Raw genomic sequence first — 14,021 nt, forward strand, 5'->3', positions numbered from 1 at the left:
GAATTGGCTTCGTTGAAGAAGAATGGTACTTGGAAATTTAAAAAAAAGCGTGAGGGATATAAACTTGTTGATTGCAAATGGATCTTCAAGATTAAACCAAGTATAAATGGAAAACACAAACTAAGGTTCAAGGAAAGACTAGTCGTTAAGGAATTTACTCAAGAATATGATATCGACTATAATGAAATGTTCTCCGGTTGTTGGATATTTATCTATTAAAGTACTACTTTCATTAGTTGCTCATTATGATCTTGAATTAGAACAAATGGATGTAACAACCGTCTTCTTAAATGGAGATATGGAGGAGAAGATTTATATGAAGCAATCTCTCGGTTTTGTCAAAAAGGGTGAAGAACACATGGTATGTCTTTTACAAAAATCACTTTATGGTTTGAAACAATCACCTCGTCAATGGTACAAGCGATTTGATACTTTCATACTTGGTTGTGGTTTTGTCCAAAGCTTATATGATAGTTGTGTATATGTGAAGCATATTTCAGCTGAAGATTCTGTTTCTCTGTTACTTTATGTAGATGATGTGTTAATATCATCAAACAAGTTGAGCGAAATTCACAAAATTAAAGGCCAATTAGACAGTGAGTTTGAGAAGAAAGACATAGGCCAAGCAAGCAAAAATTTGGGAATGCAAATTCAAAGGAACCGAGAAGCAAGTATTCTAACATTGACTCAACAGGATTATTTGAATAAGTTGGTTAAAAAATTTAATATGAAAAATGCAAGGACAGTAAATGTGCCTCTTGCACATCATTTTAAATTGTCCAAGGCACATTCTCCTATAACAGCAAAAGGGATTGAGGAAATGTCTAAGGCTTCTTACTCAAATTTAGTGAGTGTGATCAATAGATTTATGGGTAATCCAGGCAAACCACATTGGGAAGCCTGCAAATGGGTCTTGAGATATGTCAAAGGAAGCTGGAACACAGGTGTGGTTTGCACAAGAGGTGAAGTTGATGAAAACTGCCTTATAGGCTATACTGATTCTAACTTTGCAGCTGATGTGGATAGAAGAAGATCAACCATCGGGTATGTCTATACTTTATTTGGAAATCCTATTAGCTGGAAAGCTTCTTTGAAATCTGTAGTTGTTTTGTCCACCACAGAGGCCGAGTATATTGCCCTCACAAAATCAGTTCAAGAGGGTGTTTGGCTTAGAGGATTAATTACTGAGTTGATTGGAGAAATATGAGTATCTACTATATTCTGTGACAGTCAAAGTGCTTTAGCGCTCTTGAAAAATCCTCTATATCACGACTGTACTAAACACATCGATGTAAAGTATCATTATCTTCGAGAAATGGTTGCGTACAAGTTAGTTAAGCTGGAGAAAATTTCTACTTTGGGCAATCCTGCAGATATGCTTACAAAGCCTTTAACAAGCTCCAGAATTCAATATCTAATCAGCCTATTAAGGCTCGGTGTTGGCTAATAAAGTCCAGAATATAAAATTCACAAGGTATCTATTTTTGGGTCTTCAGTTTGGTAAATTTGTATAACTATCAAGAGGGTGATTTGTGACGAGTTTTGACAGATATACAAGTATACTTGTGTAGAAGCTAAGTTGGGCTTTGGGCTTGGACTTTACTTATTTAGCCCTTTTTTTTGTTAACTCTCTCATTTACTTTCATTTAAGTTTTGCTTTGTGTGTAAGTGAGATTGGTGGGAGAAAAAAGTTGCGAGTGAAGTCCGAAAGTCAATTTGTATCTCCGTCTCTAAAAAGCTTCTTCATCAATAAGATCAATGGATGCCTTTCAAAGTGGATGTAGATCAACTTTGATCGAACCGTTATAGAACTTTTTGAATTTTCGAACGGTTAAAAACATCATTGAAACATTAGAGAAAGAATCGAAGGAAAAGAAAATTCGTTTGAATTCTCAAACCCTTCAAAATTTTATTATTAATTTTAATTAAATGTAAAAACATACATTTTAGGATAAATTTTAACAAATAAATAACCAATGCCAAAGTGAGTTTGACTCAATGGTATTAGTATATGCTTCATTCTTAGAGAGGTCGAAGGTTGAATCCCTCACTTCTTTAATTGTATTAAAAAAAAAATTATTGGACAAGAGCATATACTATCAATTGTGATTTTGCAACTTCACCTTAAATCTAAGTTAAATCATACAAAATAATTTTAGGAGAATTTTAAGGTGATTTTTAATAATGTCTATAGACTTTCACAAATTTTATTATTACCCTTAAACTGTAAATTAGTTATAATAACCACTTTCATCAATTTTTACTTGTTAACAAATTGTACACTTAGGATAAGTGGCACGTTTAGGTTGTACTACTAAATTTTATCCCAAGTGGCACATTTAGATTGTACCACTAAATTTTAGGTTAAGTTTCAATTTATGTTTTCATCATTTGAAAATGTTCATTTAAACCATTAATCCTTGAAATGTTTCAAACCAACTATTTCATTATATCTTTTTTTGTTAAGAGAGAAAAAAAAAGTGTAGCAATTTGTTGAAAGATAAATGTTCCATGTGGTCATACTTTGACAATGAGTTAAAAGTGAAGGGTTTTAAATCACATAGAAAATCAAATTGATGTTGATTAGGGGGAGAAACAACCTTAAGAGATGGAATTTTAGTTTAAATTATGAGAAAAGCCACATATTATAAGAAAAATTGTGCATCGGTAAAAATCAATATCACTATGATTATAAAATAAGTCAAAACACTAGAAATATCAAAAGGAAACGATCGACTGAAAAATCATGGAAGATAGAGATGACCAATTGAAAGCGTTAGATACGAGATCGTAAAGAATTAGAAGATTAATTAAAAAAAAAAAGATTTTTATCCCCAAATATAAAAAATGGACAGTTGCAAATATAGACATTTGACCAAAAGTATTAACATATATAACATAATATAAAAAAAAATTATAAATATGACCAAATTTAAATAGTCTATTAATAATATACCATATTATTTAAATAATCTATCAGTGATAGACCATATCACTAGTAGGAGTCTATCAACAAAGAAGTTTATCGTTGATAGACTTGTCTATATTTACATTTTTTTTAAATGATGTTACATACTTGATTATTATTCCTAAAAATGTTAGGAATTGTAATTACCCTATAAAAAATCCATAGAAAAAAAAAAGGTGTACTTTGTTTCCACTCTGTCATTTCTTTGGTAAGTCTTCTTCGCCATTCAAATCTTAAAATTAATTTTTATCAATAGATTGTAAAATAGAAGTTCCATATCTACCCCTTCAAAAATTTGTTTGCCCTCAAATATTTTAATTGTAAGAGGGGAAAAACATTTTAAGCTAGAATCCCCAAATTATTACCTCATTTTAAATGTGACTAAAACTTTTTAATTTCTTTTAACAACTCACCACCTCCTTGTTATATTTTCATATTCATTTTAAGCAAGAAAATTAATGAAAGGATTGTTTTAAAATCATTACAATGATTATAATTAAAATGAAAATTTTGAAATACGAAGGGTATAATTGAAAAAACATATATATAAGTTCAATAGTATAATTGAAACATACTAGTTATGCTACGTGTAAAACCATTCAACAATTTTTTTTTTCTCTTACAAAAAGCTAAGGGACTATTTGGGGTGTGGAGTTGATATAGGATGTCTGGAGTTCATATGTATGAGAAGTTTATATGTCTGTGAAGTTCATATGTCAATGTTTGGGGTGCAAAATTGTTTTGTCTAAGTTCACATGTCAGTGTTTAGGGTGTAGAGTTGTTTTGTCTGAGTTCATATGTCTGTGTTTGGGTACAAAGTTTTTGTCTGAGTTCATATATCTAGTGTAGCTTTTCTAGCACTAAAAGTTGATATAAAAGAATATGTTAAAATGATCTATATGTTGTTTTGAAACTTTTTTATACCATAATTCTACAAATGGTTTGAATAAAATTTTGATTGATTTTTTTATTAAGTAGACATATTTTTTATAACCATGAATTATGGTCTAGGTTTTAGTTTTGGATCTTTCCTTCCAAGATTGCTTTACAAAAAAAAAAAAAAAAAAAAAAAAAAAAAAAAAAATTATTTTACAAGTTTGATTTCTATTAATTGTTTTGGAAAGTTTAGACAATTATTTGGAATCATTTTATAAAGAAAAAAATTCCTTTTAAACAAAAGCAATTATTTTACAAGTTTGAAATCTATTAATTGACTTGGAAAGTTTAGACAACTATTTGGAATCATTTAATAAAGAACAAAATCCTTTTAAACAAAAGCAATTATACTTGTTGCACAAAATAATTAAGAGGATAAAACTTTCCATACCTTAACACCTTCAATAGGTGAAAGAACATAATGACACCCTACCACTCATCAAACAAACAAAAATTAGAAAATGGAAAAGAAGAAAATAGAAAGAAAAGTATGGTTGATGGAAACAACTCACCAAATTGGAAAAAACCTTGGATATGGAGGATTCTCGAATTATTGAAGGTGGATGAGGATGAAGTTATATACGGAAGAGAAGAGGAGGTGAGTGGTTCAACATTTAATTGAAGCCCAAAAAAATTAGAATAAATTAAATATAGATTTGATATGTCTCAGGTTTTACTTTTACAAATCATAAATAAATGAACTCAATCCATTTCATGAAGTGGTTGAGTCATTAATGTATATGCAAAAAAAAAAATGGAGTTCAATAAGCAAAAACATTAAATATAATAGGGTGGAGTTCAATCAGCAAACAAAAACATTAAATAGAAGTGGGTGGACCATTAAATAAGTAAAGTAAAATCATGAGGAGTTAAACCCAACAAACAAAAGTTAAACATTCCATTGGAATTAGACGAAAATAGAACTAAAATCATGGTGTAGTTCAGAAACCATTAAAATAAGCAAAATAAAATTATGAAGAGTTAAACACAGCAAATAGAGAAGTTAAATACTTCATTGGAATTGGACGAAATAGAACTAAAATCATGGTATAGTTAACAAACAAAATCAATAAATAAAAGTGGATGAGGCCATTGTAATATTGAAAAGTACACATAGAGTTGAACATTGCATGAGTTAGAACACATGTTTAAACCCAGCAGAGAATTGACATTGCATGAGTTGGAACACATAATTAAACACAACAGAGAGTTTAATAAAACACAACAGATGGTTGATCGTACTCAGTAGAGGGTTTAAACACGACAATGAGTTAGAACACATAATTAAACACAATAGAGACTTCAAACCCAACAGAGAAAAAACAAGCTACAAACTAATACAAATTGGAATTGTATGAATGAAATTGATTTCTTTTTATAAAAAAAACTGCAATTTTAGAACATAAAAGATGAAATAAATCACAGAATAAATTTTATGAAGAAATAATCAGATGAAATAACTCATCATCGGCCTCTTAGGATTTAGAAAATAAACCTAAGATGGTATTCTTCCGCACCGAGCTTCATTGTCTTCAAACAACCCCTACCATGCATTCGATGATTGACAACCCAAACGAGAACCAATGTCTGAAATCCAAATGTAGAATAGGTTACAGGTGAAAGAGGACCATTGAAGCGGCAAAGGGCTAGTTTAGCTTTTCATTGAAGCTGTGAGGGGGAATGGGATTGATCCAAAAATTAACAGATCAGTTGAGAAACTATGAAAAAAAAATCGAGAGATTTGCATGCAGGGAAGGAATCGATGAAACGAGAGATCTGAGGGTTAGACGATAGGGTTTGAGATGAGAGATCTGAGGGGTTTCAGATTTGAGGGTTTGAGATGAGAGATCTGAGAAGGGTTTGACGTTAGGGTTTCAGATATGAGGGTTTGAGATGAGAGATATAAGGGATGAGAAACACGTGTAGGAAGGGGAGAGAAGAGATATGTGGGAGATGTGAGAAATGAGAATCGTGTGAGGGAAAGGGGAAAGCGGAGATGTGAGGGATGAGATCTCAAAAATGGGAATCGCATGAGGGAAAGGGGAGAGTGGAAATTTGAGGGATGAGAAACGGGGAAGGGAAAAGGGAGAGAAGAGATCTGAGGAATGAGATTTGAAAAATGGAATTGCGTGAAGGAAAGGGGGCATGAGGGAAATGGGAGAGTAGAGAGTCGTGTGAGGGAAAGGGGAGAGATACGAAACATCCCCTTCAAATTGAAATTACTGTTTACAAATAAGTGGACTAACATTTGAAATGGGTGACATGCAAAAATGGGCTCCCAAATACTAAGATGATATTGGATTTCATCTCAACTCATATTGGGTCCCCAAACAGCCCCTAAAACTTCATTTAACTAACAGAAACAAGAATATATACATCAACAAACAAGAGGCAAACCGGCTGGGCTCAAGGAACCTCAACCCCACCATCCCCTCTTCAGAGAAAGAAGAGGGACTTTCAACCAGAGAATACACAAAATCACCCTTAATGATAGTAGCCCTAGCTAACCTTTGAGCAACACCATTACCAGACATGAGTTATTTGGTGAACGTTGCCACGCTTACAAGGGGAGCCAGCTTGACGATTTCGTCCACAACGGTTTGTGTTTAAGAAAGATCCACATGCTCTCCCATCAGTTAGACAAGTCTGGATCAATAAATAGGAGAGCGGTAATAGAAGCTTTCCAAAAATTTTAGAACCAAGACAAACCACACGCACTTCCACATCCTCAATCACCCACTAATCTCAGCTACTTGCACCCCACACCAACGAGACCTAACAGAGTCATACACTATTCACCCAATACCACCAACGTCCGTACAATCACACCAAGCTGCATCTATGTTGATCTTCCATCAATTAGCCAACAAAGGACTCAATGTTTGTTATGAAATAATTTTTAAGTTCAAAGTCGAAAAAGTAAAGTTTTAAAACGTTGTAGGGCATTATTGAAACTTCACAGCATACAGTTTAATTTCGCCTAAAAAATTAGTGCAACATGCAAATGGTTTAACTGAAAAAAAACAAAAAAAATACAAAATCCAGTTGTGGTAACTAATAAACGTACGATCCTACGGCGTGGATGCCAAATTGCCCAACGACCAAAACAATGAACTTATTAACAACAAATTTTCACCCAAAGAAATAAAAAATAAATAATCATTAATTCTATTGACCGGTTGACCCTTCTATCCCGTGGCGCACCCACGCTCTCCATAAATACATGAGTCTTCACAGTCCATTTTCACTTCATCTCTCTCTCTTCTTCTTCGCGAAAATCACTGATTGCAAGAACATGGCTCTGAAGTCCTTCATCGAAGTTCAACCGGAGTCTCACTTCCCCATTCAGAATCTCCCCTACGGAGTATTCATGACTGAACCCGATTTGGTTCGACGGCCTGGTGTGGCTATCGGCGAGTACGTCTTGGACCTCTCTCAGATCGCCTCCGCCGGCCTCCTCGACGGCCCTCTCCTCAAGAACTCCGATTGCTTCAACCAGGTATGTCAATTGCGCTACTTACCTCCGCCGGTTTGTTGTTCTTGTTACTAGAAATGCCAATTGATGGAAATTGATTGCTCAACTAAGCAAGTAATAAGTTCACTGTAGACGTCGGTGCGCGTAATTGTGTGTGTTAAATTATTTCTTGAAATGCCAATTGATGGAAATTTTCTTTTCTTTGTTTCTCCTGGAAAAATTGGCAATCAAGAGGCTTGATCTTTTTACTTCTTGGTGTAGCCTAATCTGAACAAGTTTCTGTCTCTGGGACGGCCTGCTTGGAAGGAAGCTCGTGCGACGCTTCAAAAACTGTTATCTTGTATGTTTACTTTACTGTAACTTCTTTAATTAAGTTCTTGATGCAATCTGAGGAAAAAGATCCCAAGATTACATTAGTAGTGGGAGGATGACGTATCATGATTCAAGGTCTTATTGTTGGCATATTTATTATGTGTATCAACATGTTTATCAAACCAATGGAAATAACTTGTTTTCTTTTTGGTGCAGCTACTGAACCAACCCTGCGTGACAATGAAGCTTTAAGGTCGAAGTCACTTATTCCACTGGTAATAATATGCAAAATTCGAATGTTCAACTTCTTTCTAGATCTCTTCTCATCTAATGTCTCAATAAGATGTTTACATTTCCAGACGAAAGCAGTGATGGTTCTTCCTGTGGCCATTCACGACTACACGGACTTCTTTTCGTCTATGCATCATGCAAAAAATTGCGGAACTATATTTCGTGGACCTGATAACCCGATTGTTCCCAACTGGTTTGTGGATACTGAATGTGAATCAAATTAACTCTTCATCATCTCTTTTCTTTTTAAGTTGAACATCCTAAGTTTATATATATAGGTTCCACCTTCCAATTGCATATCATGGACGTGCATCATCTATTGTCATCTCAGGGACAGATATTGTTCGACCCCGGTATGGGATTTTTCTTTGAGTTTTTCCTTATTTTGTTTATTTTGTATGTAGTTTTCTGCTATCAGAGTAAAGAAAACTTGACTGGGGATGAAATATGATATCCTTGGATGTTCATTCCTTTCATTTAATTTATATTTAATCAATGCCTCATTCCTTTCATATAATTTATATTTAATCAATGCCTCATATGTCTAAGGATGTCAATCGTACTTATTTTTAGATAAAAAGAATTTTGATCGTAAATAGGCTTGTTTATCTTGTTCTCAGGGTTTGTTCTTGCACCATTTCTTTCTAAGTTTATCAGACTTTTCGTACCCTCTTGGTTATTGCTGATTTAATACTACACTCCCGTTCTTTCTAGCATGGATTCATTCTTATAGTAACTGACTGTTATCTTTGGATTTTTCTCATGTATTTTTATCTTCAGAGGCCAGAGAAAACCAGTCGGAGGCTCTCCACCACATTTTGGCCCTTCTGCTAAGTTGGATTTTGAGCTGGAAATGGTTAGGATCCTAAACTCAGATGCGCATGCAGATTTTTAATAGTATTTTGGAAGTGTTATATTGGAGGTCATGTTATGTTGTTTCTACTTCTTTATAGGTACAATTTTGACTTCTGACATTAAATGTTAATGTTGCTTACAGGCTGCTGTTGTTGGTACTGGAAATCAGTTGGGAAAGCCTGTAGATATAAATGAAGCAGAGGATCATATTTTTGGCCTGGTTCTAATGAATGATTGGAGTGGTAAGAATACTTTTTGCTTTGCTAGTTTCTAAAATTATGCTTGCTTGCTTGGTTAATATCTGTTACTTCGTCTTTTCACAGCTAGAGACATTCAGGCATGGGAATATATTCCTCTAGGGCCCTTTCTTGGGAAGAGTTTTGGTAAGTACAAACATTTTCATTTTCTCTTCTCATCTTTAGTTCTAGGAGCTTAAGGGAGAACTTACCATTGCATTTACTGGTTAGAGAATATAGTTTGCATTAATTGTGTTAGAATTCTTAACTCTCTCTCCATAAACGGTTTTAGGGACCTTACCCTGTTTCTTGACATCATGTTTGTTTTAGGTACTACAATATCCCCATGGATTGTTACACTTGAAGCCTTAGAGCCTTTCAAATGTGATGCTCCAAAGCAGGTACGACCAGTCCCTATCATCCATTTTTTTCCTTCTATTTCTTTTTCCAACCCATTGTTGCCTCTGTTGCATGTTATGTGTAAAAGCTCTAACGAGTTATATGATTTGTGCCTTTTATTATAGGACCCACCTCCATTGCCATATCTTTCCGAAAAAACATCCAAGAACTATGACATCTCACTGGAGGTACTTAATTCAGCTTATATAAATCTATTATAAAGCATTATAGCCCATGTTTTGTTCACTTACTACATTTACTAATTGTTATGTCCTTTAATAAAACCCAGTAGTTTGTTTAGCAACGGAGCTTAGTTTGTTGCTTGAGATAGATGAATATATCTTCCTATTGCCTGCCAGGTTGGAATTCGACCTGCTGGCGAACAAGATGCACATGTGGTGACAAGAAGTAATTTTAAGCATCTGTAAGGAGGCTCTACAACTCTTTCAGTGTTATATATAAATCCTTAAGTGATGGATCAATTAATCAATTTACCAAGCTGTGTCCTTTCTTTTAGTTTTAGCCTATAACAAGCTTTAACTCTTTTCACATTGTAATTATCACAGATTTTTAGGGACTTCATTTTTTTTTAAGCAAACTGTCTGTGGGACTTTATTTTGTAATTTAGGTATTGGACGCTGACTCAACAGCTTGCACACCATACTGTGAATGGCTGCAACTTGCAGCCAGGTGACCTGATGGGCACTGGCACCATAAGTGGACCTGTATGACTTTCTAGCTTATAATCTTATAACAAGCTTCAACTCTTTTTCAATGTGTGTGTGTTTGTTCGTTGTTTTCTTTGTGAAAAAAATAAAACAATCCTTGTTTGGAACCGTCTTATGATTTTGATTTTGATTTGGTGACAGGAACCAGAATCTCTTGGGTGCTTGCTGGAGTTAGCATGGAATGGGGAAAAACCATTGGAGTTATTACATGGGATACATCGTAAATTTCTGGAAGATGGAGATGAAGTCGTTTTTACTGGTCAATGCAAGGTAAAACATTGTGATTCGAGTTAAACCATTTGATAGCATGCTACAATCGTTTTATGGTCCTTCAATTTTATTGCAGGGAGATGGTTACACTGTTGGCTTTGGGACATGCGCCGGAAAGATTGTTCCTTCACCTTCTGAGAACATTGCTAATTCATTACAACAAATCTTGAATCTGTAGATTTTTTCTTCTTCTTCTTGTAATAAAATCTGTATAAGCTTTTGTAGCAAGCGAGAAACAACTTGATCATAGTTGAATGAATGTTAACTTTTGCCAGTCCCTTCACCCTTCTAGTTTCTACATTCTAAAATGTTTTAGATTTTTCTTTCTCAGACTTGTTGAAAGCTTATTAGCGGTATGAAGAGATCTCTTTTGACCAATCACAGCAGGAAGCTGAAAGTTGCATTATATTTATATATGGCTGAATAATATGTTTTTTAAAATAAAATAAGAACTAAATCTATCATCGCTGGATGTTTAATTCTGCTCAACTCATTACAGATTTTTCGATCATGCAAATATTTCTATTCTTAGTTGCCTTTGAAAAAGGAAAAAAAGTTTTTAAAAAACTAACCCAAATGTTATAAGGAAATTGAATAATTGGACCCTTTTTCAACAATAAAATAATATGCATTTGCATATTTGGCCATCAGTCTCATGCACGTACATGAAAGAATCAAGAGTTAAAAGAAAGAGAGTACATGAAATATTTGGACATTCAAACCAAATTTATGAATGAGCTTCAAAAGAGAAGATAATTGATCAAATGCAAAACCAATCATTAGCAGAGAATCCTGATGTTTTTGTTCTTTTTGTTTTTTAAGACGATTGCCAATCTTTCCTGATATCAAATGTGTAGTTGATTTCCAGGTAGCACTTGTCATCATCATCAACAAACTACAACCAACAAACAAAAACAAACAAAACCCAAACTTCTCATCCATTTTGAAATTGAAACATTAAAGTCTAAATCTTGGTAAATGAAATCAAACTTTAATTACCTTGGTTCTTGCTGAATATGATCCTCGAGCAAATATCCCAGATGGGGTTGTATCTTCAGGCATTTCATGGGTGTAAGGTTCTTCCTGAGGACTGAAAGTTCCCAGCATCTCTTTTGAACTATCAACTGTTTTGTAGAGATTTTAAAGAAAAAACAAAGAAAAAGGCTGAATCTTTGTTGATATTTAGTTGATAAGGGATGGTAGAAAGAGAAAGAAAGTTACCTTTGACACCAGTTTTCCAGACTGTGTTAGCGTATTTGAGACCTGCAACAATGTTATTGCTAACTTGGAAGGTGAAGATCAAGCTGTAACGGCTGCCTTCTTTCAATGTAAACCATAGCCCTTTTGGATTTCCACTCTCAGGAACTTGTAGAACAATGTCTGGCCTTCCTGGGGTTCTAATCGCTAGGCTCAGAATCTTTACCTCTGGTTCCAAAGTTTCTGTGTTTTTTTTTTTTTTTTTGGTTTCCATACCCACCAAAAAAACCACAAGAACAAAAGTAACACAATTCTCTCAGCACTTGCTTCAGTTATTAAACTATCTAAAATGAAATCTGTCTTTTATGATATGGTTAGAATTGAAGGGAAAACAAGTTCAAAGGATTACCTCCAACAGCTGCAATATCCACACTTCCTAGAAGCTGTTCCTTCCACCTCCTCAAGCTTTCATCATCCTAGGAGAACCCAATTTGAAAGCATTATAAATTGAGCATGATTAAAACCAAAAAGACAAAAACTTGCTTTGACCCAAGAAAGGAGAATGAGAAGGAAATGAAACCTTATCTTTCTCAAGTTGTTCTTTCAATGTACACTGAGGACCCAACTCAATCTTCCTTCCCTCTTCATCTTCATCATCCTCTGCTGCACATATAGAAGCCTCACTCATTTTTCTACTCAACCCAACACTTTCATCTCCATCTTCTTCTTCAACTCCACCTATTTTCTTAGTCTCAGGAGAACCATTTCCATCTTCATTGTTGTCAAGACCCATTTCTCTTCAATGCCAAAAGAAGTCAAAAGACCATCCAGAAATATGCTTTAAGGAGAAAGAACAAGGAAAAAGAAGAGACCCAAATGGTAGACAAAAGAATAAACTCTGCCCACCAAAAGGAAGAGAAACAGAGAGAAACAGAGGAGGTGATGAAGATGGACAGACAAGTCAAAGATAAAGCTAGGAGCAAGGGGGTCCAGCCAAAAGAAACTAACAAAATGAAAGGGGTAATAAGATATCAAAATTGGAAGAAACCCACAAAAGGATAAGCATTGGAAATTAGAAAGGAAAAGTAAAGGGAAAGAAAAAGAAGGAATGAATGAAACGTGAAGAGAAATGGTCGTTATGGTGATGCTAAAAATAACAAATACAAATTATGGGGAGATCGTGCAGGTCACTTACAGGTCACAGGGCATTGTTGTTTGGTACAACGAAGGCCAAGAATCCAGGGTTTTTCTCTCTCCAAATTCAGCTAATCGAAGAAGAAGAAGAAGAAATTAGAGAAGACAGAGTAGATGCCCATTTGACCTGTTCTTGCGGAGAAGATTCCTGCAAATCATTGGTTTTAATGGAAATTGTTTGCTGCCGCCTACAATCTTCATGTTCTTATAACTTCTGTGCTCGTCTTCTCCAACTTATTTTCGAAATTTATGTTTTCCAACTCTATAAATGCTTGAAAGTGATTACTCAATTCCATGCTTAGCTGGATCCTTGGTTGATTTATTTATTTATTTATTTTTTTTTGAAAACCTTTTAGATATGAGAAATCATTAGACAGTTGAGCTACACTTGGATGGAAAAATTTGTAGATAGTTAAGTTTTCATATCTTCCAATCTCGAACTTTATTTTGGTGTCAAATTTGAGCATTTTTCTTTAGTTCCATTGTGTGATTAGTTTAGACAGTTCTAAATTTAGTTCAAAGAGGTATCAGTTGCAACATTTTTTCAAAATTAATGTTTAAATCTATAAAATTGAAAGATTAAGGTTTAAATTTAGTTACTGATCGAAATTAGAGGTAGAAATTGAACTTTTCTATTATTTTTTAATTTAAGATCATGGGACAATTTGTATATAATCTTCAAAATATTATAAATATGTTAAATTAGGCGTAATATAGATGCTTATTATTACTGTCTATAGGCCACGTTTCACTGATCCATTATCATATGTGTTTGTCCATGTGTCTTAACATTACACACTATCCATGTAATCTACCTCTAACTTGTCAGATTACTATAAATGGTGGCATTTTGTAGGTTTTGAAAGATATTGGTGATCAATGGAGAAAGTGGAGAAATCTATTCTTTACTATTTTATTTATTTTTGTTATTTATTTATTTTATATATTTATATATTATTATATTATATTTTCTCTATATCCGTGTTCTCATTGTGCACTGTTGTGCTCCTAAGCTTATATCATTTTTCTCACTAAAGATAGGTCCTAAAGGTACATCAGTTTTTTTTCTCTTCGTTATATAATTTAACATTATTTTGTATATTTAATAGGGATGTTTTTAAATATAGAAAAATAAACCAAAATATTTACAAAATTTAGCA

At 33.9% G+C, this 14,021-nt stretch overlaps 2 protein-coding genes across 2 annotated transcripts; one reads left to right on the top strand and one right to left on the bottom strand.

Annotated features, from left to right (window-relative positions):
- The first annotated feature begins 6,978 nt into the window (after window positions 1-6,978).
- LOC120074753 (fumarylacetoacetase) lies at window positions 6,979-10,755 on the top strand. The gene is made up of 14 exons (XM_039027986.1): window positions 6,979-7,403; window positions 7,641-7,719; window positions 7,908-7,966; window positions 8,051-8,175; window positions 8,261-8,335; window positions 8,763-8,838; window positions 8,980-9,079; window positions 9,161-9,220; window positions 9,404-9,474; window positions 9,598-9,660; window positions 9,832-9,896; window positions 10,101-10,197; window positions 10,342-10,470; window positions 10,547-10,755. Exons 1-14 carry the CDS (start codon window positions 7,128-7,130, stop codon window positions 10,646-10,648), a joined length of 1,377 nt encoding a protein of 458 aa, XP_038883914.1. The 5' UTR covers window positions 6,979-7,127; the 3' UTR covers window positions 10,649-10,755.
- Window positions 10,756-11,076: 321 nt separating this feature from the next.
- On the bottom strand, window positions 11,077-13,099 carry LOC120074006 (rho GDP-dissociation inhibitor 1-like). Its single transcript, XM_039026967.1, has 6 exons — window positions 12,863-13,099; window positions 12,248-12,464; window positions 12,077-12,143; window positions 11,692-11,910; window positions 11,470-11,594; window positions 11,077-11,365 (listed from the first exon to the last, which is right to left on the bottom strand). The coding sequence occupies exons 1-6, from the start codon at window positions 12,874-12,876 to the stop codon at window positions 11,288-11,290; spliced, it is 720 nt and encodes a 239-aa protein (XP_038882895.1). The 5' UTR covers window positions 12,877-13,099; the 3' UTR covers window positions 11,077-11,287.
- Window positions 13,100-14,021: the final 922 nt, after the last annotated feature.

The sequence above is a fragment of the Benincasa hispida genome, chromosome 3 (assembly GCF_009727055.1).
Source record: "Benincasa hispida cultivar B227 chromosome 3, ASM972705v1, whole genome shotgun sequence".
NCBI lineage: Eukaryota > Viridiplantae > Streptophyta > Magnoliopsida > Cucurbitales > Cucurbitaceae > Benincasa > Benincasa hispida.

Bases quoted from the DNA above. Each gene is read 5' to 3' on its own strand.
- LOC120074753 (XM_039027986.1), top strand. From the start codon at position 7,128: ATGAGTCTTCACAGTCCATTTTCACTTCATCTCTCTCTCTTCTTCTTC. The intron at 7,967-8,050 runs GTAATAATATGC...TTACATTTCCAG, and splicing joins CGAAGTCACTTATTCCACTG to ACGAAAGCAGTGATGGTTCT. The intron at 8,336-8,762 runs GTATGGGATTTT...TTTTATCTTCAG, and splicing joins ACAGATATTGTTCGACCCCG to AGGCCAGAGAAAACCAGTCG.
- LOC120074006 (XM_039026967.1), bottom strand. The intron at 12,144-12,247 runs GTTTCATTTCCT...GGGTTCTCCTAG, and splicing joins AACAACTTGAGAAAGATAAG to GATGATGAAAGCTTGAGGAG. The intron at 11,595-11,691 runs GTAACTTTCTTT...TCTACAAAACAG, and splicing joins CTGGAAAACTGGTGTCAAAG to TTGATAGTTCAAAAGAGATG.